Consider the following 20,178-nt stretch of genomic DNA (forward strand, 5'->3'; position numbering starts at 1 on the left):
ACAAAAAAATAGGTACCATTTGATTCATTCACACCAGATGGCTGTTGTTGTGTGGGCTGTTGTCATTTTTCTATTTGACAATCTAAGGGAAAAGAGTCAGTGTTCCTGACTAAACAGCCAGATTTTGCATGTTTTAAAAAGACTTGCAGCACACACCAGTAGAAAGTCGCCGCTCTGAGGGGTCTGTGATCAAAGATCAGGAGGTGATGTGATATCAGATGAAGGTATTTGCCTGAGTCAGGAGGGCTGCCCCTCCTCGGTTCTCATCTTGCTCACAAGAGAATTCAGGCAAGAGACAAACCCATATAGTGGAAATGAGTTCTCAAGTTTATTTATGAAATACTCCTCAGCACGAGGCTGCAGGCAGGCACCCGGCTAGTCCGAGTGCCCTACGTATGGGGGAAATAAAGTTATTAGGTTTGTTCTATACACTTGAGCACGTGGCTACAAATGGGCACCCAGCTAATCCGAGTGCCCCAACCTTTGGGGTTCAGGGGTTATATACTTTACTCAGTTTCTAGGTTCCCCCTAGTCCTCCCCTCTAGACCTTGGGAATGAATCCACAATTCCAAAGGCTTTGCTTCCCAGCTATGGAGCTGGGAGATGATCCACAGGCTTTCAAGGGCTCCCCTCCTCCTGCACTATCATACTTTTGCTTCTGATTCTCAGAACGCTTGGCGATCTTGTTGGACTAGGTTCAGGATGGCTGGGTCAGGACTGCTGGGTCGTGTGAGATGTGTCTCCCTTTTGCTACCAGCCTCCTTTGTTTTAAGTTCTTCATTAGATTGCATTGGGCAGGGGCCCTGCTTTATTTCCCTCTGGCTGCTCATTCCTAGCTGTTACCTAACAATGTCATCCAAAGATACTTGCTCTCTCCAGTCCCTAGCCCAGAGCCCCTCAATCCCCAGCAATTCCTACATGATAGTCTTTTGTTGTAATGAGGTGACTCTTGGCAGCCACTGGATAGATCCCAAATGGGGCTGCTCACCAGTAGGACCAAGCCTTGATTAGAACCTTGGAACTTTCAGCCCCACCAGCCACCTCTGGGGAGAGAACAGGGGTGAAGACTGACTTGCTCATCAACAGCCATGATTTGGTTAACCATGTCTACATGACGAAGCCTCCACAAACCTTGCTAACTGCCGGGTTTGGAGAGCTTCCAGGCGGTGTGTCCAAAGAGGGCATGGAAGCTCCAGGCACCACACCCCCACGAATAAAAACTGTCAAAGTGTATGAAGATGACTTTGCATAGTTGCAGCAAGAGGTCATCTCGTGGTGCTGCACTACTGTGTAAACTGAAGACTACACACAGGTACCTTTTCGGATGACTTGATGTACAAAGTAACAGTGATGTTGGAAGGAGGTGCAAGCAGGAGGAGGTGGCTGCTTTGAACAAGGGCGAGAGACCATGACCGCTCTGGCAGCAGACAACATTGTGATGACGAAGACGCTGGAAGCTAATGTGTAATGCACACTAGATCACAGACTCACCTCTGTCCACATCAGCTAGTCCACTTCTCGTGCTCTCTTCAAAATATATTCATGACAATGAATTTTAAAACTTTTGTCAAACTAGTAAAACATCTTACTGTGAAATGCATTAGAAAATGAAAAACACTATTGCTTATTTCGTAGACCATAATTTAAGCCAAAACATTGAGAATCAAGTGTTCCCTTTAAAACAAAACAAAGCAGACCTTGCCTCCTTTTTCCTGTTATGCATGACACGGAGCAGGCAGTTTCTATGCCTCTGCAGATAATCTTGTTTTTAAATTTGAAATCACTTCTGCATTTAATCACTTCCACTTTCAATGTAACAAAATGTCTCCAAGAACCCCTTCCGTGTGGTTATTTCTGCCAGTATTCCCATTATTTCTGGGACGTCCTCATCCTCCCCATGACTTTGCTCTTCGTGCCCATTAAGTTCTCGGGCTGCACATCTGCTCTCTAGAGTGACGACGCTCACCACAGCCACCTCCGCTATGACTTCAACTCCATTTGCACGCTTTTCAAATTTTGGTTCTGGCCTCATCACTTTTCATTTCTTCACTGTGCTTTCATCTTTGTTCATCAGTTCAATTATCTACTTTTGTGAAATGCCATGCAGGTTGACTGCTGGGTGACAGAGGCACAGCGATGACAATTCCACAGTCACTATCTGTGCCGGGACCATCACCTAGACCTTGAAATCTACGCCTCTGTAACTCCTGTAGTGATTCGGGGACTGAAAGGCTAATAGGTTTCTCCTTTCTGCGAGCACTCACAGTTAACAATACTTTGACAACTGAAATTGGAACAGTGTTGAGAAACTGCTGTTACTTAATTGCACTTGATAACTGAAACCCACGCATTCTGGGACTGAGCAAAGCAAGAACAGCCTGTCCTGGGTACTGGAAACTGCTAGGTTGCTTCCCTGCAATGCAAGAAATGGTATTTTAAAGAACAGGAAGTACAGTCCTAGCTGGTGTGGCTCAGTGGATTGGGTGCCAGCCTGCAAATGGAAAGGTTGGTGGTTCGATTCCCAGTCAGGGCACATGCCTGGGTTGCAGGCCAGTTCCCACTTGGGGATGTGCNTGTTACTTAATTGCACTTGATAACTGAAACCCACGCATTCTGGGACTGAGCAAAGCAAGAAATGGTATTTTAAAGAACAGGAAGTACAGTCCTAGCTGGTGTGGCTCAGTGGATTGGGTGCCAGCCTGCAAATGGAAAGGTTGGTGGTTCGATTCCCAGTCAGGGCACATGCCTGGGTTGCAGGCCAGTTCCCACTTGGGGATGTGCAAGAGCCAACTAATTGATGTACCTCTAGTGCACTGAGGTGCACATTGCCTCTTTCTCCCTCCCTTCCTCTCTAAAAATAAATAAAATCTTAAAAAAAAAAAAAGAACACAAGGACTCTTCAACAGTGACGAGTCCTTCACTATTGAAGGCTGGAGTGTACATAGCACAGATTGCTTACTTTTGTTCTTACCTTTATGAAACGCAGTTAACCTGTGTCGTCCTGCCTTATAACTCAATATATTCCAAACATAATTCAAAGTTACTAGTTCTTCTGAAAATACGACCTCTTGGCTCAGAATTTTATGTGAAATTGAATTGTTTACAGAACCTAAATTCATTCTTTTTGTACTAGAAACTCAACCTGAAAAATGGAAACCCAAACGCACAGAGAGGGGTGTGGGGAATCTCAAGATAACAGAATGAAGAGAACAAAAGAAACCTCTTCTAAAAACCAAAACTGTAACTTGTGTTGAGACAGGATTGGAGATTGCATCTATAGAGTAGAAGTAAAATGGTGCGAGAAAGGATCAGTCAGAAAACAAAGAACTCTTGGGTATAAAGTGAAAAATGAACGCTAAAATAAGTATTCAATAAAATGATTAGAAAAAATGAAAGACATCTTCCCACCAAGTAGAACTTAGTACGAATACAAACTGAGATCACCAGGAGAGGTTCAGTATTTCCCTGACAAAAACTGCAGAACGAGAAGAAAGATAGGGAAAGCTACCCAACACAAAGTGCACCAGGACTGAGGATCTCACACTCCTCCAAACGCCCCAATCAAAGAATGCAAAGAAGCGCACACCAAGGCCCGGCCTCGTGGCACTCAGATGTCAGGGACAGGAAAAGTTTCCAGGGACAAGACGAGGGTTATAATGGCACAGGTTCCCCAGCGGCAACACAGGAGGCCCCGAGACAAAGCAGCATGCCTCGCCCCCTGGGGGGGAATTCGGCCAGCCAAATTAAAGGCAAGTCGAGCAACGCAGAGACAAGAAATTCACCTCCCCTGTTCCTTTCCTCAGGAAGATACCAGAAAAAGGTACAGAGCAAGAGGAGGCATGGGTTAAGACACAAAAATACGGGCTCTGGGAAACAGCAGATCCAACCTGCAAGGTCTAGAAAAGGGACATGGTGACAGTAGTGTGACAGACCCAGGTTACAGCAGGAAAATTAGTAAGATGGATAAAACAGTGAAACAGCTAAGGAAATATGATGACATAGAAGGAAAATTAGGCTCTTGGAAAAACGTAAGGTAACAACCCAAGAAAAAAGAACTTTGCCACAAAGGAAACACATTTCATCTAGCTCTCGCAGTGACGGCTATTGAAAGGATATTAATGATATAAACACTGATTATTGATTTATTTAAAGTAGTGATATAACTACATGGGAGGGTGAAGAAGAGGAATAGGGGCATGAAATCTTCATAAAAGGATAACAATTTGGACTCAATGTCTAAATTATGATCAATAAATAGAACCATTACTTAACAACATGTAAATGTAACTTCTAAATCCTTTAGCCCTGAGTTTTCATCGAAGGGTATATGTTTCAAAATTTTTTAATTTAATGAAAATATTTTTTACAAAAGGAAACCAACATAAGGGATCCAACTGTATTATGAAATCCCAAGTCTTCGTCCTTTTTCTGGGAGATGCTGCTTATTAGCGTGTTCTGCTCTTCATTTTCTCTCTTGTCCTTTTTCCAGGTCTTTTCTGCAGACAAAGAAATGCCACATGTGGTCACATAGCAGCTTGGCCTTCTGCACCCGCCCCCCACCCCCACCCCCACCAGGATGTACAAGGAAGGAAAGGGAATGGGTGGGTGTGGGTGGGGGGAGGGGGCTGATGCAGCCTCTCAGCTGGTCTCCAAGCTCACTTACATTTGGTCCTTTCTTTCCAGGCCTAGCGGGGCCCTTGCCATGAGCTTTCTTGGCCCGGAAGCTGGACACATCATCGTAGCTTTCCCGGGTGTTCCACTTGGAACCTTTCTTCTTACCACCGAAACCAAACTTCTGGTTTTTATAGCGACGTTTGGCACTGGGCCTGAGAAGAAGGTGGTTTTACAGGTCACCCTCAGCCCTGCAAATCCTGACCCATCTTATGACCCACACTACCCTCGGTATTCTGTCTGTAGACAATACTGTCACCCAGAATCTCATCCTGGGCCCCACGCTCCTACCGGGCAAACTCCTCAGGCAAGCTCACCTATTCACAGGTTCAGCCACCAGAGCAGGAAAACAAGCAAAGCGAGGACCAGGAAAGGATCCCGATACATTTTGTGGCTCACTGAGTATCTTTGAGAAACTTTCTATTTTCGCTAAATCATCCTCGGTTGTTCCTATGCCTCTCGGGGATATAGACCCACAGTTAACATTCAAATGTAAAAAATCTTAAGCTGGTCATCCCACAGGAATCTCAAACCCAGCCTTCCAAAATCACCTGCCATCCCCCTTCCTAGCCTGGTTTTGCCTCCTGTACCCACGCCCTAAAGAGGTTGGTGGCACTTCCCATTCACCCAGACACCAGACTAAAATCAAAGGTGACCTAAAACCCGGGAGTCAGTCTCGATTCTTCTTTATGACCAAGTCCTGCTAACTGACCTCTTGAATATTCCTTCCATCTACTTTCTCTTCACCCCCCATGACCACATTCAGGTCATTATCACTGCTCATCCGGACTTTAATAGTCCCCTAATTAACCTCCGTGCCCCTCAAGTCTATCACTCACACTGTAATTTTTTTCTTTTTAATATATATATTGATTATGCTATTACAGTTGTCCCATTTCCCCCCCTTCATTCCCCTCCACCCTGCACATCCCCTCCCCCACCATTCCCCCCCTTTAGTTCATGTCCATGTGTCACAAGTTCTTTAGATTCTGTATTTCCTATACTATTCTTGCCCCCTCGTCTATTTTCTACCTACCTTCTATGCTAATTATTCTCTGTACCTTCTCCCCCCTTCTCCTCCTCCCACTCCCCTGTTGCTAACCCTCCATGTGATCTCCATTTCTATGGTTCTGCTCCTGATCTAGCTGTCCTCTTAGTTTGCTTTTGTTCTAGGTGTGGTTGTTAATAACTGTGAGTTTGCTGTCCTTTCACTGTTCCTATTTTTTGTCTTTATTTTCTTAGATAAGTCCCTTTAACATTTCATATAATACAGGGCTTGGTGACGATGAACTCCTTGAATTTGATCTTATCTGAGAAGCACTTTATCTGCCCTTCCATTCTAAATGAAAGCTTTGCTGGATAGAGCAATCTTGGCTGTAGGTCCTTGCCTTTCATGACTTGGAATACTTCTTTCCAGCCCCTTCTTGCCTGTAAGGTCTCTTTTGAGAAATCAGCTGACAATCTGATGGGCACTCCTTTATAGGTGACTGTCCCCTTATCTCTTGCTGCTTCTAGGATTCTCTCCTTCATTTTAATCTTGGCTAATGTAATTCTGTGCCTTTGTGTGTTCCTCCTTGGGTCCACCTTCTTTGGGACTCTCTGAGCTTCCTGGACTTCCTGGAAGTCTACTGCCTTTGCCAGATTGGGGGAGTTCTCCTTTACTATTTTTCTTTCTTTTTTTTTTTTTAAATATTTTATTTATTTATCTTTCTAGGGGAAGGGAAGGAGAGAGGGAGAGAAACATCAATGTACGGTTGCCTTTTGTGCATCCCCTGCTGGGAGTTGGCCTGCAGGGAACTGGCCTGCAACCCAGGCATGTGCCCTGACTGGGAATCGAACTGCGATCGTCTGGTTCGCAGGCCTGTGCTCAATCCATCCTTTACTATTTTTCAAATGAGTTTTCCACTTGTCATTTCTTAAAAAAACACGAATATGACCTGCACATTATTTTGAGTAAAGCCCATTGGAGTCTCCCCGCTGCCTATGGATAAAGCCCAAGCTGCTCCCCAAGGCAAACAGACATCATCTCCGCGACTCGGCGCGGGTCCTCCTCCAGCAGCGTCTCACCACTCATGCCTCCCAGTTTTCCTAGGGACACCAGATGCTTGCTGTTCCCACACACGAACCTGCTGTTCTTGTCCCTAAGCTGTTGCTCATTTGTGTCTCTCCTTTTCTCCGGGTTAATTCTTATTCATCCTTCAGACTAAGCTCAGGTGGGACCCTCCTCCAGGAAGCCATCCCAGGCCAGGCGTATTTCTACGCCATGCCTCCACATGACCCCCTGAACGCCTCATCAGAGCATGTACTACAGCCCACAGAAATGATCGCTACCCAAAGCCTGGTGTCCAGGAATGCCTAACGGTGAACTAAAAATAATAATAATTTCCAGCGTGATCCATTTTGATATTTATAACACTAGGAGGCACATACAATTTTCTCATATTCACAGATGAGGAAATCAACATTTCAGAAGGTAAAGTAACCTGCTCAAAGCTACCCTCCCAATGAGTGGCAGAGTCTGGATCTGAACCCTCGACCAAGCTCTTAACCATCGCTCTGTGAGACGGGGGTTCAAGTTTGCCTGAACATTCACGGGAATGGGCCAAATCCTTGGACCACCTCACTTTCCTCTTCAAAGACTGACAGGGCTGAGGACCATCACACAGCCTGGTAAGTCTCAGCCACAGGCAGCAGCAACACTCTCTGAACCCGAGGCTGTTCCTTCAGGCGGCCCCTGTCTTACTGGGAACTGCTGCCCAGTACACACCGCAAAGCAAACCACACACTCCCTACCCCTTCCGCATCGGCTGGCCTTTGGCGCCTTCCTTCGAGCCTCGTGCCGCGGGTTTCTGATCGCCATCGAGGAAGTCCAGTTTATCTGAGAAGCCTGGGAGTTAAGCAGTATCTCAATTAGTGCCACTGCATTGTAAGAAATGCTTAAACTTCAAAAGATCATTGCTTACTGAATTGATGTGAAGAGTTACATCTTGCTCCCCACACCCTTCCCAATAGTTCCAAATCAATCAAGGCTCCAGAGCAGCAGGTGACAGAATCAGCAGGGATCCCGCTCCCTGTATCTTTGGGAGAAAGATATACCGACCTTTCTGATACTTCTTGATGGCATGCATCATGTGCGCTTTCTCCCGCTGCCTCTTCTGAAGAACCTCTGTTTGCACCTGGGACACGGACAGGGGACTGTTACAGCCATTCCACGCCATCACCCAACTGGGCATATCCTCCCAGGATCAAGGCTGCGATAACGCCACCGCCACCACAGGACATTTACTGCATGCCAAAACTACGCTAAGGCTCTAAGTGCACTCTCAGTCCGGCTTCCCAGAAATTCTTAACATCCTTGAACCTGAAGCACAGAAAGGTGAAGTAACTTGCCCCAGTCACAGAGCAGGGAACTGCAGAGCTGAGATTCACAGGCAGGCAGTCTGCACCCTTCCCCCATTACACAACCCTGCCTGCAAAACTGTAGCAAACCACGTTTCAGTCCATAGCCAGTTTTCTCCCATTAACAGGACCTGGGCTAACTAAATATGTAACCTATTGTTACTGGTCATGAAAGTGCCAATGGACAAAAGCATTGTCCCCCCAAATCAAAAATGAAAGGAAGACTAAGGACAAAAGGAGCTGACCTTACAGTGGGTTTCTCAACCCAGCACTGCTGACAGTCGGGACAGGCTAACTCTCCGTTCGGGGTGGGAGGCCTGTCCGGGGCACTGCAGGTTAGCAGCCTCCCCGTCTTCTGTCCACCGGGTCCGGCTGCACACTCCCCACCAAGATGGGCAACGAAAAATGCCTCTGACACTGCCAAACGACCCCCAGGGAGCAAAATCACCCCAGTCCAGAAGCAGTGCCCTAAGATTTCCTCAAATTAGGAAAAGTGAGCTAACTGGCCTGACTGAATTTTTCTTTGCTTTTGATAATTTATGTTAAACCAATGGCCCATGTTTCTGAGCTCATCTCAGCCACTGACCACCAGATCAATCCAGTAAGTCCACAGGAGCTGTTCCCAGAAGACAGGATGTTCATCTAATCTCACTCCACGAGGGGTCAATCATTGAAATGACCCCAAATGAGGACAGCAGCTCGCACCCCAGCTCACTGTGTTTATGTCCAAAATATGGGCAAACTGTTAACAGCTGCGCCAAGCCTCCTCACACACATTTCTTCCTACAACTCTAACTTTAGTTCCTGTCATCCTTTTTCTTAAGGGATCATGAAATAAGGAAGAAAAACCAAAAAACAGTCCATGGTATGCCTGCTGTGGTTTTACATTAGAACTCAGACAGTCATAGTTCAAACTCACAGGTGACATTTTTCTCTGACTGAATGACAATATGATTCCTCTAAGGACTTTAAATTGCCAAGGCTAGCGATTCTCAAACCAGGGTACACAGTGGAATCCTCTGGGGAGCTTTGAGGGGAGGGGAAGAAAACACACTCAGAGTCCCAGAGACTCTAAAGCCTAGCGATCTGTTTTAAAAAATTTCCCCAGGCGATTCTGCTGTGAGTCAGGTTTGGAAACCACTGATCTGGACCCCCAACTCTCCACTGCACAGACGTGCAAACTGGAGCCCTGGCTGGTGTGGCTCACTGGGTTACATGTTGGCCTGCAAACCGAACGATTGCTGGTTCAATTCCCAGTCAGGACACTGGGTTGTGGGCCAGGTCCCTGGTTGGGGGCGTGACAGAGGCAACTGATTGCTCACACATCAGTGTTTCTCTCCCTCTCTTTCTTCTTCCCTTCTTCTCTCAAAAATAAATAAAATCTTACAAAAACGTGAAAAAAATTTTTTAAAGGTTTAAAAAGAGAGAAGTGCAAGCTGGAGAGGTAAAGAACTTGCCCACAGATCCCACACTACTCCTGGTAACCCACTGGTGTGGAGGAAGGACTGCGCCTGTGAATACAAGTACATACCCCACTGTGGGACAGCAAACACACAGTCGGACACATCTGGGGCACAGAACCACATCAGACCTCAGAAACCGGGCTGGACAAACACACTGGGCCTTGTTCGACCTCCCGCCACACTCCTTCTCACCTTCTTTCCATATTTCCTAAGTGCTCGAAGTTGCTTAGCCTTTTCCGATTTCTCCATGGCGGCCTGTTTAGCCTGCAGCTTCTGTCGAATCTAAAACACAAAATGTGGTCAACTCACATTATTTGAACCTGGGATGACCGCTGCTTTGGGTGCACTACAGCGGGAAACAGACATTCCTGTTCTGCAAACTATGGAGCTCAAAGGAACCTTGTAAATCATCTGTTCCAAGACCCGCGTTTTACCCATGAGGGCAATGGGACCCAAAGGCTGAGCACTTTGTCAAGGCATATCAGCAGTGAAGCTAGGAATTGAAAGCAGCCTTCCCACTCCTAGTGTGCCATTTGCTCCATCATATAAAACTGCTGCTTGCAGTTTTGCCAAGAGAAATGAACTTCTGCCCATCCCTACTGTCTGCAGACTGAGGTTAAACCTGCACACAGCTCCAGTTCCCTTCTCCAACACACTAGATACGCACTAAAAACTCCAACAGATATCAAGCATCTAGCCTTTTCCATCAAATACACACATTTCAGTTAAAGGAAGAGCAGCTGTCGGTGTGAATGCGGAGATTAGCTTCCCTAAGTACCACCAAAATAAGAGCTCCCTACCATCCAGCTTGAGACCCAAGGGAGCTATTTCAACACATCTGGGATGAGATTTTGGCAATTCTCTTCCTCCCAAAGTCAAATAAGGACCAAGTTCTACCTAGCTTTAAATTATACTACATCTGAGCCATATATGGGGCCCTCATTTTACAGACAACTGAAGCTCAGAGAAAGTGAATTGTCTGCACGTTGTAGTACTGCCCCCTGGCAACAGCAGGTCGAGGTCTGTGTTTTTCCTACACACCAGGCCATGCCCATACCAGCTAGGAAATGCACAGGGCCATCTTTACCTTGGGACCGCACTTCTTCCACTGCTTTTCCTCCCTTTAATTGTTTAAATCAGGAAAAAGTCATCCTTATATTTACCTAGTTGGTGGTGAATGGCATGAGTCTGAAGTAGACAACAGAAATAATAATTGTCCTCTGAGAAACTGGTTCCCTATTATTAGGCTTAGTATTTTTTTAAACATTATAGGTGATTAGGCTATGTACTTAAATACAGGTATATTTAAATATACTTAAATATATTTAAAAGTACAAAGGTTCAACTTTCTGGGGGGAAAAAAACAAGAACAAAAAAACAAAACCTTCCCTTTTTCTTACCTTCTGCATCTGCTGATCGGACTTGGCCATCTCTGCGAAATAATCAGTGGGCCGCTTAGTAGGGACTTTGAGCTGATGGAGGCGGGGTAATACCGCAAGCACTGCAGCCTGGGCCTGACGGTAGCTGAGGATATAGGACCAAGTGTTAAATAAGCTAAGTGGGGGAGGCCTTACATTCCTTCTCACTGTCTCTCAGGAGTTATCCAAGGTCAGAAGGACCCTCAACATCTGACTTTCACCAGCAAGAACACACACACACACACACACACACACACAAACTGTAGTAAATAAAACCTCATTAACTTGGTATTTGGAAGCAATTTAACTGTACATTCTTTTTTTTTTTAAAGATTTATTTATTTATTTATCTTTAGAGGGGAAGGAGAGAGGGAGAGAAACATCAATGTATGGTTGCCTTTTGTGCATCCCCTGCTGGGAGTTGGCCTGCAGAGAACCAGTCTGCAACCCAGGCATGTGCCCTGACTGGGAATCGAACTGCGATCCTCTGGTTCGCAGGCCCGTGCTCAATCCACTGAGCTACACCAGCCAGGGCTAACTGTACATTCTTTTAAAAGGCGGGGGGCAGGAGTATTGCTGAAAATGAATTAGTTTAAGAGAATGACCACTCTAAAAGTAACTATCAACTTAGAAACTAATGCCAGTTATGAATAGTTACATGGTCCGTAGTCACTAAAAAAGTCCACATAAGAACCTTCTGTAAGAAAATTTTTATTCTAATAATTGCACACACACACACACAAACTAGCTCTTTTTGGTCAAGAGAAGCCTTCCTCCCTGTTTCCAAGCTTCTTATACCTTCTGAGGAGAACAGGTTCATTATTCCACTCCCCCCACCGCCTCCCCGACCCCCCACCCCCCACCCCCCCTGCCTGCCTTGGCAGCACAGGGACCCACAACTCCTCCCACATTTGAAAACATACAAGCTCATTTCCCGCTGGAAGTCATCTTCTGGATTGACAGCTTTCTGATCCTTGTTCTGAGGGGTTGACTGAGGTCCACTGACTTCTGGCACCGGACCGAGGGTGACATCAAGCCTTTCAACCCATTCCAGATCCCGCTTGAATTCTGTCAAACACTGCTTCAGGCCATTCTAGGAAATTCAGACACTGAGCTCCTAAGAAGGGAAGCCTTAATATGTCTCTCCCAAGCCCAGGGTGCCAGGCCAACCGACAAAGTGCTAACCCCCAATACCGCAACAGGTAATGGACCCTCTTGACAATGCGCCTGTTACGTCCTTCCTTCAACAAGAACTCAGCTACCCAAGCACAACTGTTCCATGTGCTCATCTACGTCCGAGTACCCCCCGACCTGGCGCCCGAGCTCACCACGTCGTTCACCGCTCTTTTCGGAGCCTCCAGCACGGCATTGAGGCCTGGCTTCAGGAGCCCTCGGGAAAATGCATCCTGCAACTGCAGGGCAGGATCGGCTGTCAGTACCAGGGGAGTTAGGCGGCCTCCCGCGCCCAGCCCCACCAGCTCAGCCGACACCTACCTCCTTGTCAGTGACGAAAGAATCTTCAGAATCCGAGTCCGAGCCTGAGAGCAGAGCATTGTCCATCTCGCAGCGCACACATCCAACACTAACCGAGGAAGCAGAGTAGGCCGAGGCCCGCGCGGCTGGAAAAGGGCGCCTCCCCCCGCTGCCGCCTGCTTTCAGCCCCTGACCCTCACCACCCTGCTCCACGTGGACGCGAAACACTCCGGTGGCACCAACCCACTGCTGCTGCTGAATTTCTAGCTCGGACTTCCGCTTCCGGCCTCAGACCCACACTTCCGGTTTCCCGTTGCTATAGGAACCGCTACGGCGTCTGAAAGTGCCCTAGTTGCTTGGGATCCGCAGGAACACTCCCCCTGTATACACGTGTGGTCTGGTGACTCGGAGAGGAGAAGCCAAAGGTGAGAGGGGGTACCCTGGAGTTATCCGGAGGAGCAGGACGCCGCGAGGGTACAAAGCAAAGGGGAGAAGCGGGAGACTAGCCCAGCGTGAGAGTAAGGGGCACTGGGGGAGGAGGAGTGCGACGGAGAGGAATCTGGGGGCGGGGGTCATGGGCGTGTTCCGGGCGGGGCGGGCAGAGCGGGGCGGAGCAGTAAAGCTCACTGGCCGCGCTCGGTTTTCACCGAACCAACTCTTTGGCCAGGGACCATGTCGACCGTGGTTGCACTCTCGCAGCATGCTTTTGGTCTTCGATCCCACGTGACCAACAATATCTGCTTCTTCGATGAACAGATCATTATATTTCCTTCAGGAAATTACTGTGTGAAGTACAATATAGATCAGAAGTGGCAAAAATTCATTCCAGGTAAAAACCCTTTCCATCCTGACCCATTAACCTTTTGTGGCAAATATAACCTCATAATTCCAACACGATGATTGAAAGGGAAGTGTTTTGGCCAACCTGAATAAACGCATAGTTCTCTAAATGTAGAAGAAATGCAAAAAAATGCATGGCTGCTTGCATTACAGGTGAAAATGTGCAGGTGGTGTTTCACTGAGTCATACACTTAATACCTGCATGGTTTTGTGAACCAATGTGACCCTGATAAATTCGGTTAAAAAATAAACATTTTTAAAAGTACTTTTTTCACAGTGATTTAATGAAAAAATTGCTTTAAAGAGCCTCTCTTCATACTTCCTCAATATCATAGTTTTTGTCATCACCAGGCCCACTTTTTGAGCTGTCTGACCGTTTTCCACGGTACACTACCTTCATTCCAGAACCTTCTGAATGCATGTATGATAAAGACACTGGAGATTTTATCCCAAGTCACAGATAAACTATGTGTGATGTTACATTTGTTTTTGTTCACACTGGTCCTATTGATGATGTGCTTGATTTCCACAACCTAATCACATTCCCATTTTCCACTCTTTGTTGCATGTAGTTTTACCATTCATGAGGTCTGGCCAGAAAATATACAGGCATGTAGTATGAAAAATAGAGATATTTATTGAAAAAGATATAAGAAACATTGTACATAGGACAGTGGCACTTAAGTCCCCTTCAGAGTAGGCACCTTGGGACCTTAACAATGGCTGGATGTTTTCTGAACAAACCTCATACTTATAACCCCATTAAGTTTTGTTTTTGCTGTTTATTAACTTTATATAGATGGAAAAGAGGATAAAATGCATCTATCCCTGGTTTTCAAGAAAGCAAAGGCTTTACCAGAAAGCCAGTCCAGCAAACTTCTGCATCTGTCTCATGGCCAGAATGTCACATAGATCACCTAACTGAAGGGAGGCTGAGGAATCCAGTAGTCAGCATCCCAGCCCTGAAAGCAGAGGAAGAGTATTGAGTGCTGCCCATGCAGGGCATAAAGGCCTGTGTGATCTGACCCTATTCCACCCCCCAGACCTATCTGTGGCCACCCCTGGCTCACATGCGATGCTGCTGCAACATCCTACTTTCTCACACCCTCGCCTCTGCTCTTCCTGCCACCTGCCCCATTCCCCTCCCTGTCCCACTTTGTCCTCCTTCAGGAATCGGTCCCCCTCCCACCTCAGGGGACCATCCTAGTCATTTTCATCATACCTCAGGCATACTTGTACCAAGGAGCTTCACCAGGTTGGCAATGACCTGTTTCTGCACTTGTCCCCTGTTACATCAGCAGGGCCTACCACTGTGCCTGGTTCAGGTTGAGTCTTGGTGATCGACCCTCATTATTTCCTTTCACCTGTTTGCAGGCTCAGACAAGAGTCAAGCCATGTTGGCCTTGTCCATCAGCCCTAATCGGCGATACCTCGCTATGTCCGAGATAGTGCAAGAAAAACCCGCCATCACCATTTATGAACTGTCATCTATCCCTTGCCGGAAGCGCAAAGTCCTTAATAATTTTGACTTCCCAGTTCAAAAGTTTACTTGCATGGCTTTTTCTCCAGACTCCAAATACTTGTTGACTCAAACATCACCTCCGGAGTCCAACCTTGTCTATTGGCTGTGGGAAAAACAGAAAGTAATGGCCATTGTCAGAACTGACTCTCAGAACAACAGTGTCTACCAGGTACCTCCCAGCATAAAAAGTATCATGTGAATTATAAAAATAAAAGAATACGAGCAGTCTTTTACTGAATGCTTTGTATCTAGCAGGAAGAGTGCTAATTTCTTAACTTACATTTTAAACTCAGTCTCACAAAAACCATATATGGTATGCATAATTATTATCCCCATTATACTGATGAGGGAACTGAGGCCCCACGAGGTTGTCACTCACCTGAAATCCCAGAGGTAGTCCCAGGAGGCCCTGGCTCCGGTGCCTGTCTTCTCTACTCTGGCCCAGAACTGCTTTCCAGTCGCAGGTCGGACCCAGAGGTGAAATGATCAAACTCACTCTGTCTGTCTGGTTCCAGCAGCATTGCTAGGCAGTGGGAAGATTTCAGAGATGTGATATGAAGTGGTAGGTCTTAAAAAGCTCCCAATGAAACTGCAAGTATGTGGGGAGCAGAGTTTTCTATTGTAGCATGAAGGCAAAATGAAGGCCACCTGTTAGAAAGCGGGTCCCTGCTTAGGCCACGGGTCCCAAGGAGTTTTATCTTGGTGCACTCAACACAGTCCAGGATCTAGAACCTAGCTTTACAAGTTTTCGGGAACTCAGTTCTGTTCGTGTTCTGAGATCCTGGCTATGTCAGTGTCCCGGGTGTAGACTCAGTTCTTCTCACAAGAGGCCAGTGTATAAGCCGGCATGTCAGGACCAGAGCACTCACATCATTTATCTGATATGTTTCCTCACTAGTCACAGAGAACTTGGAAGGTGAAATTAGCAGTCAGAAGGCTTGGTTGTCACAGAATCAGGTAGAGCCAGAAGGTATTTCCTCCAGGCCACGGTGAGGCCTGTGCAGCAACATCCCCATTCAGAGCAGAGAGCTTCTCCGCTCCAGTAGATTCAGTGCTCACTTGTTGCTCATCCACTAGGAACCCAGCACTGGGAGTGCAGAGATGAAAAAGCCACAGCCCCTCAAGCTGCTCACCATCTAGTGGGGGTGGCAGGTCAACTGCCCGTTACTGTGCATTGGATTGCGTGCACAGATAAAGCTCAGCGGGTAGGAGACCACGTAGCAGTCCCTGGACAGGAACTCAGTTTCTTCCCCACAGACAGGGCAAGTTCACCTGCCAGATCCTCACGCATCTGTGTCTCCCCTGGAGCTTTCGTTCCATTTTGTTGGCAGTGTCTGGCTGTTGTCAAGACCTGCTCATTTTGGGTTTTGGCCTTTGTAAAATGGCTTTTGCATGTTTCCTAGCTTAAAACAACTGGCCCCACAAATATAATGAGTATAGATCTGTGCTCTTATCAAATATAATATCAAAAGTATATGAGTTAATGATGTTTCAAGGATACTCTGAGCTACCTGACATAAATATTAATTAGCAAAATGAGAAGTAACTCCATCGAGATTAGTGGTATAAGTCTCTGTCTTTTATTCTTTAACATTTTATAGGTGAGCTTCAGTCCTCACGATAACACACAGGTTTGCGTCACTGGAAATGGGATGTTTAAGCTTCTCCGTTTTGCAGAGGGCACCCTGAAGCATACCAACTTTCAGAGGGGAGAACCGCAAAACTACCTAGCCCACACCTGGGTGTCTGATGACAAGATTGTTGTGGGCACTGATACAGGCAGGCTCTTCCTCTTTGAATCTGGAGACCTACGCTGGGAGACAAGTATCATGGTCCAGGAGTCCACCAGCGAGACAAAGAATCTGGAGGTGATCCAGGAATCAGAGAGGTAATGGCAGCCCCTGGGCCGGGGCTCTGTAAACATACACTCATCCTACTAATAGCGGTACACCGAAACCAGCATTCCTTCAAAATCACTCCTATCGGCTCTAGTCTAAAAGTCACCTCTTTGCCTTCCCTCTGCCTTTCTGGTGTCCATCTGTCACCAAGCACAAATTTGACCATTAGGACCATGGCCTAGATGCAGTTCTTTTTATTTTCATACCTAACCTCATTTTATAAGCATTTTAATGTGACTAGTCCTCAAAGCTACAGATTTCCAAAAATTTCTTTTCTAATGGCTGCCTAATTTACTGAATCAATTGAGTAAATGTCCACCAAGTGCTTGCAATGTGTGTAGCGTCTTGCTGGGCACTGGGGAAACAGATCCTCCGGGACCTCACAGTTCAGTAGGAGGCCACAGACCAGCAGAGACGCGCAAGGAAATGTCATCGGCAAACCCGACAGAAGACTGTGGGCTCAGGTGGGGGCTCAGGAGGGAGCTGTCACTTTCCCCTCCACAGCGACCAACAGGCTCGCACACACAGCGGGCTATACCATTGTAAGTCCTGGGCACTGCCTTAAGCACTGTATTTAAGGTTTTAAATTTTTTATTATTCACGCCATAAATTAAGTGGATGTGATGCATAGATCTAAGTGTCTTAAAAGTGTTATTTAAAAGAAATTTGTGGAAGTCTTTTGAAATACAAGATTTAGAGAAAATAGTCTCTCTTTTCACAGCAGCTAGCCAATAAAAAGTTTCTTTCTAGTTGCCAGCTACATTTTTTCTTTTTAATTTTATTTTTATTATAATTAAACTTTTTAATTTTAATATTTTATTATTTATGCTATGACAGTTGTCCCACTCTTTCCCCCTCGCCTTCCTGCACCCAGCCCGCCCCCTTCAGCACTTCGTACGTATCCTCATTTGAGTCTTGTGCTGTAGAATGCGTATTATTTTCATGCCCCCTTTATAGACAAGGAAGCTGAGGCTCAAAGAAGTGAACTGGCTCATTCAAGGTCACAGCACTGTCCAGTAGCAGGGTCAGGAATCGAACCCAGATCTATCTGACTCCAGAGCCTGAGCCCTCAACCACAATGGCATGCTATAGATCCTTCTTCCTCAGTAACTTGCAGTTCGCCATTTTCACCATCCCCCATGCCAATGACATCTCTTTTTCTGTTGTGATTGGGTTAAGAGCTTCCCCCTGCACTTTGCTGTGTTCACAATCCTTCAGTGGGTCCAGGGCTCTAAGAATAAAGCCCAGAATCCTGAACTTGGCCCACACGTCACTGCTACTCTGACCCTTCTTTACATAAAGGGCATTGGCTCTGGCCTCTACCAACCGTGTGAGCCTCATGCCTGCTCTTGCCTCTGGACTTGGTCACGTGTAGTTCCCCTGCCCTCCCCCGGTACACCCCACTTCCATAGTCACATGCACAATACCTGACATAGGTTGCTTGTTCTTCAGCTCAGCCTCTGCTTATCTCCGGTAGGCGCACCTTCTCTGTAACTGTCCTAGACTGTAACCTCCTGAAGGCTGGAACTGTATCAGTCTCATTTACCATTGCCTCACAGCATTGTTAACACAGTATAATGCCAATAAATACTATCATAGGAGTGAATGAATGAATGAATGAATGAATGAGGGGCAGAGGGAGTGGAGGGAGGGAGACCTTGATTCAAATCTTAGCTCTTCCACTTACTAATTGTGTGATTTTTAGGAAACTAGATTCCTTGAGTCCCTTTTTTTCTAAACACCAAAATGAGGATAATATAATAACAACAACAACGACGACAACACCAATGATAATAGTAGTGACCATGCAGGATTGTGAGACCACCAAACAAATGTGCAACCTTCCGGGCTTCCTTTGGGTCGCATTCCCAGGGCAAAGGGCAGCATCGGCTCTGGGAAAGGGGCTTGCCCTGCGTGGCTTCTCCCACACCCAGAGACAGCCCTGCTCTCCCACCCCCAGCAGAATTCATCTCCCGGGGATTGTGTCCGTAAACTTTACGTGCAATTTTCTCTTTCTAGCTTGATCGAGTTTCCACCGCTCAGCTCCCCAGTCCCTTCCTATGAACAGGTCATGGTAACCGCTAGCCACAGCCAGCTGGCCATGCCCCAGGTGTTTGCCATTGCAGCCTATTCGAAGGGATTTGCTTGTTCTGCGGGGCCGGGAAGAGTTCTGCTGTTTGAGAAGATGGAAGACAAGGATGTTTATCACGAGACCAGGGAAATCCGGGTAAGGAGGGGAGCAAGAGGCAGAACTGGGGTCCTGCAGACACTCGCTCTCTGGCAGCAGAGCACCGACCCGGAGTTTGATGGGGAACAGAGGGGCCGTCGGGCTGAGTGGAAATGAGGATTCGAGCCGTTTGTCCTGAGAGAGTTTGTGGGATGGATTGGATGGAACTGGAGTTCAGAATTGGGCAGATCTGGATTTGAACCCTGGGAGAGACCTTTGGCAAGTTCTATTTTCTCTTAGAAGCTTAGTGACCCCATAAAAATTATATGATTGTGATGCATGTTCATATTTAACCTCTAGCACACTACCCTACAGACAGTGAGCATTCGGTAGATGTGTATGGAATAAATGATGCGCACTGCCTCGGAGAGGGAGCGTGTCTGGTTGGGGAAGAACCAGGGAGGCTTCCAGGTGTTTGATGCCATCTCTGAGGAGAGGCCTTAGAGGATGGGTAGCCTCTGACAGAAAGAAACAGATTAGGAATTCCGGACGGAAGGCACAATTAAGCAAAGACGCCACTCGCTGTCGGGGGCAGGTGGTACTTTGGGGTAGCCCCCGTGCCCCAGTAGAGAGGGACTAAAGTCACCTGAAGGGAGAAGATGGCAGCTAAGGCAGGTGAAAGATCCCAAATGCCAACCTGAGGAGTGTGTGTGTAATTCAGCAGGCAACCTGTTTGAGTGGAGAAGCATACACTAAAGAACAGTAATGGAGGCCATTCAGGGCCATTGGACATGAAGCAGTTAAAACATACTGAATGAGTTAAACTTGACTCTACTGCTTATTGGCTGAGTGACGTAGATGACAACTGACTCTAGCAAAACCTCTATGTCTTCAGGTTTTGCGGGGGACAGCAGCTGGACAACAGATGAGCCCCCAGTCTGCGGGCTCCCGTTCTACTTTACACAGCGTGATGAGTGTACAGCAGGGGGAGCTGTCGGGTGCTACGGGCTCACTGAGGGAATGTCAGTGGCCACCCAGCCCAGGGCAGGTCAGGGACAGGTTCCCAGAGCCTTCGTTGTCCTGTGGAGCAGGAGGAGCTGACTACGTGAAGAAGGCGTAAGGGGGTAGGTAGCAAGACAGAGCTCCAGGCACGGGAAAGGAAGCACGAGAGCCCCGTGTCCTGGGCCCAGGGAGGACCTGCTGCCATTGCTGCTGCAGGCTCTGGAAGAGTCAGGAAGGTGAGGACTGAGCGCGGTGTCTGGCTTTGGTGCTGAGGAAGTTTCTGATGCTCATGAGGACAGTTTCAGTAAATGATGCAGTGGAAGGA

General features: G+C 47.0%; 2 protein-coding genes across 5 annotated transcripts in view; one reads left to right on the forward strand and one right to left on the reverse strand.

The window, feature by feature from the left end:
* Window positions 1-3,442: 3,442 nt before the first annotated feature.
* Window positions 3,443-12,719, reverse strand: EBNA1BP2 (EBNA1 binding protein 2). 2 transcript variants are annotated; one of them, XM_037069624.1, is made up of 10 exons: window positions 12,625-12,719; window positions 12,446-12,533; window positions 12,280-12,363; window positions 11,875-12,044; window positions 10,934-11,057; window positions 9,726-9,815; window positions 7,772-7,847; window positions 7,465-7,558; window positions 4,664-4,826; window positions 3,443-4,496 (listed from the first exon to the last, which is right to left on the reverse strand). In XM_037069624.1, exons 2-10 carry the CDS (start codon window positions 12,509-12,511, stop codon window positions 4,446-4,448), a joined length of 918 nt encoding a protein of 305 aa, XP_036925519.1. In that variant the 5' UTR covers window positions 12,512-12,533; window positions 12,625-12,719; the 3' UTR covers window positions 3,443-4,445. The 2 variants fall into 2 exon arrangements, with proteins under 2 accessions (XP_036925519.1, XP_036925518.1); XM_037069623.1 differs by having other exon boundaries at window positions 12,446-12,695.
* Window positions 12,720-12,760: 41 nt separating this feature from the next.
* Window positions 12,761-20,178, forward strand: part of CFAP57 (cilia and flagella associated protein 57) — a 55,039-nt gene continuing 47,621 nt past the window's right edge. For 2 of the 3 annotated variants that reach the window (XM_037069620.1, XM_037069621.1), the window contains exons 1-5: window positions 12,761-12,849; window positions 13,092-13,253; window positions 14,639-14,955; window positions 16,388-16,674; window positions 18,704-18,911. In XM_037069620.1, coding sequence (XP_036925515.1) covers window positions 13,097-13,253; window positions 14,639-14,955; window positions 16,388-16,674; window positions 18,704-18,911 — 969 coding nt within the window. In that variant the 5' untranslated portion in view covers window positions 12,761-12,849; window positions 13,092-13,096. The remainder of the gene's footprint in view (window positions 12,850-13,091; window positions 13,254-14,638; window positions 14,956-16,387; window positions 16,675-18,703; window positions 18,912-20,178) is intronic. The other variant, XM_037069622.1, reaches the window with a different exon arrangement.

The sequence above is a fragment of the Sturnira hondurensis genome, unplaced genomic scaffold (assembly GCF_014824575.4).
Source record: "Sturnira hondurensis isolate 20B ecotype Veracruz unplaced genomic scaffold, ASM1482457v3 Scaffold0018725, whole genome shotgun sequence".
Taxonomy (NCBI): domain Eukaryota; kingdom Metazoa; phylum Chordata; class Mammalia; order Chiroptera; family Phyllostomidae; genus Sturnira; species Sturnira hondurensis.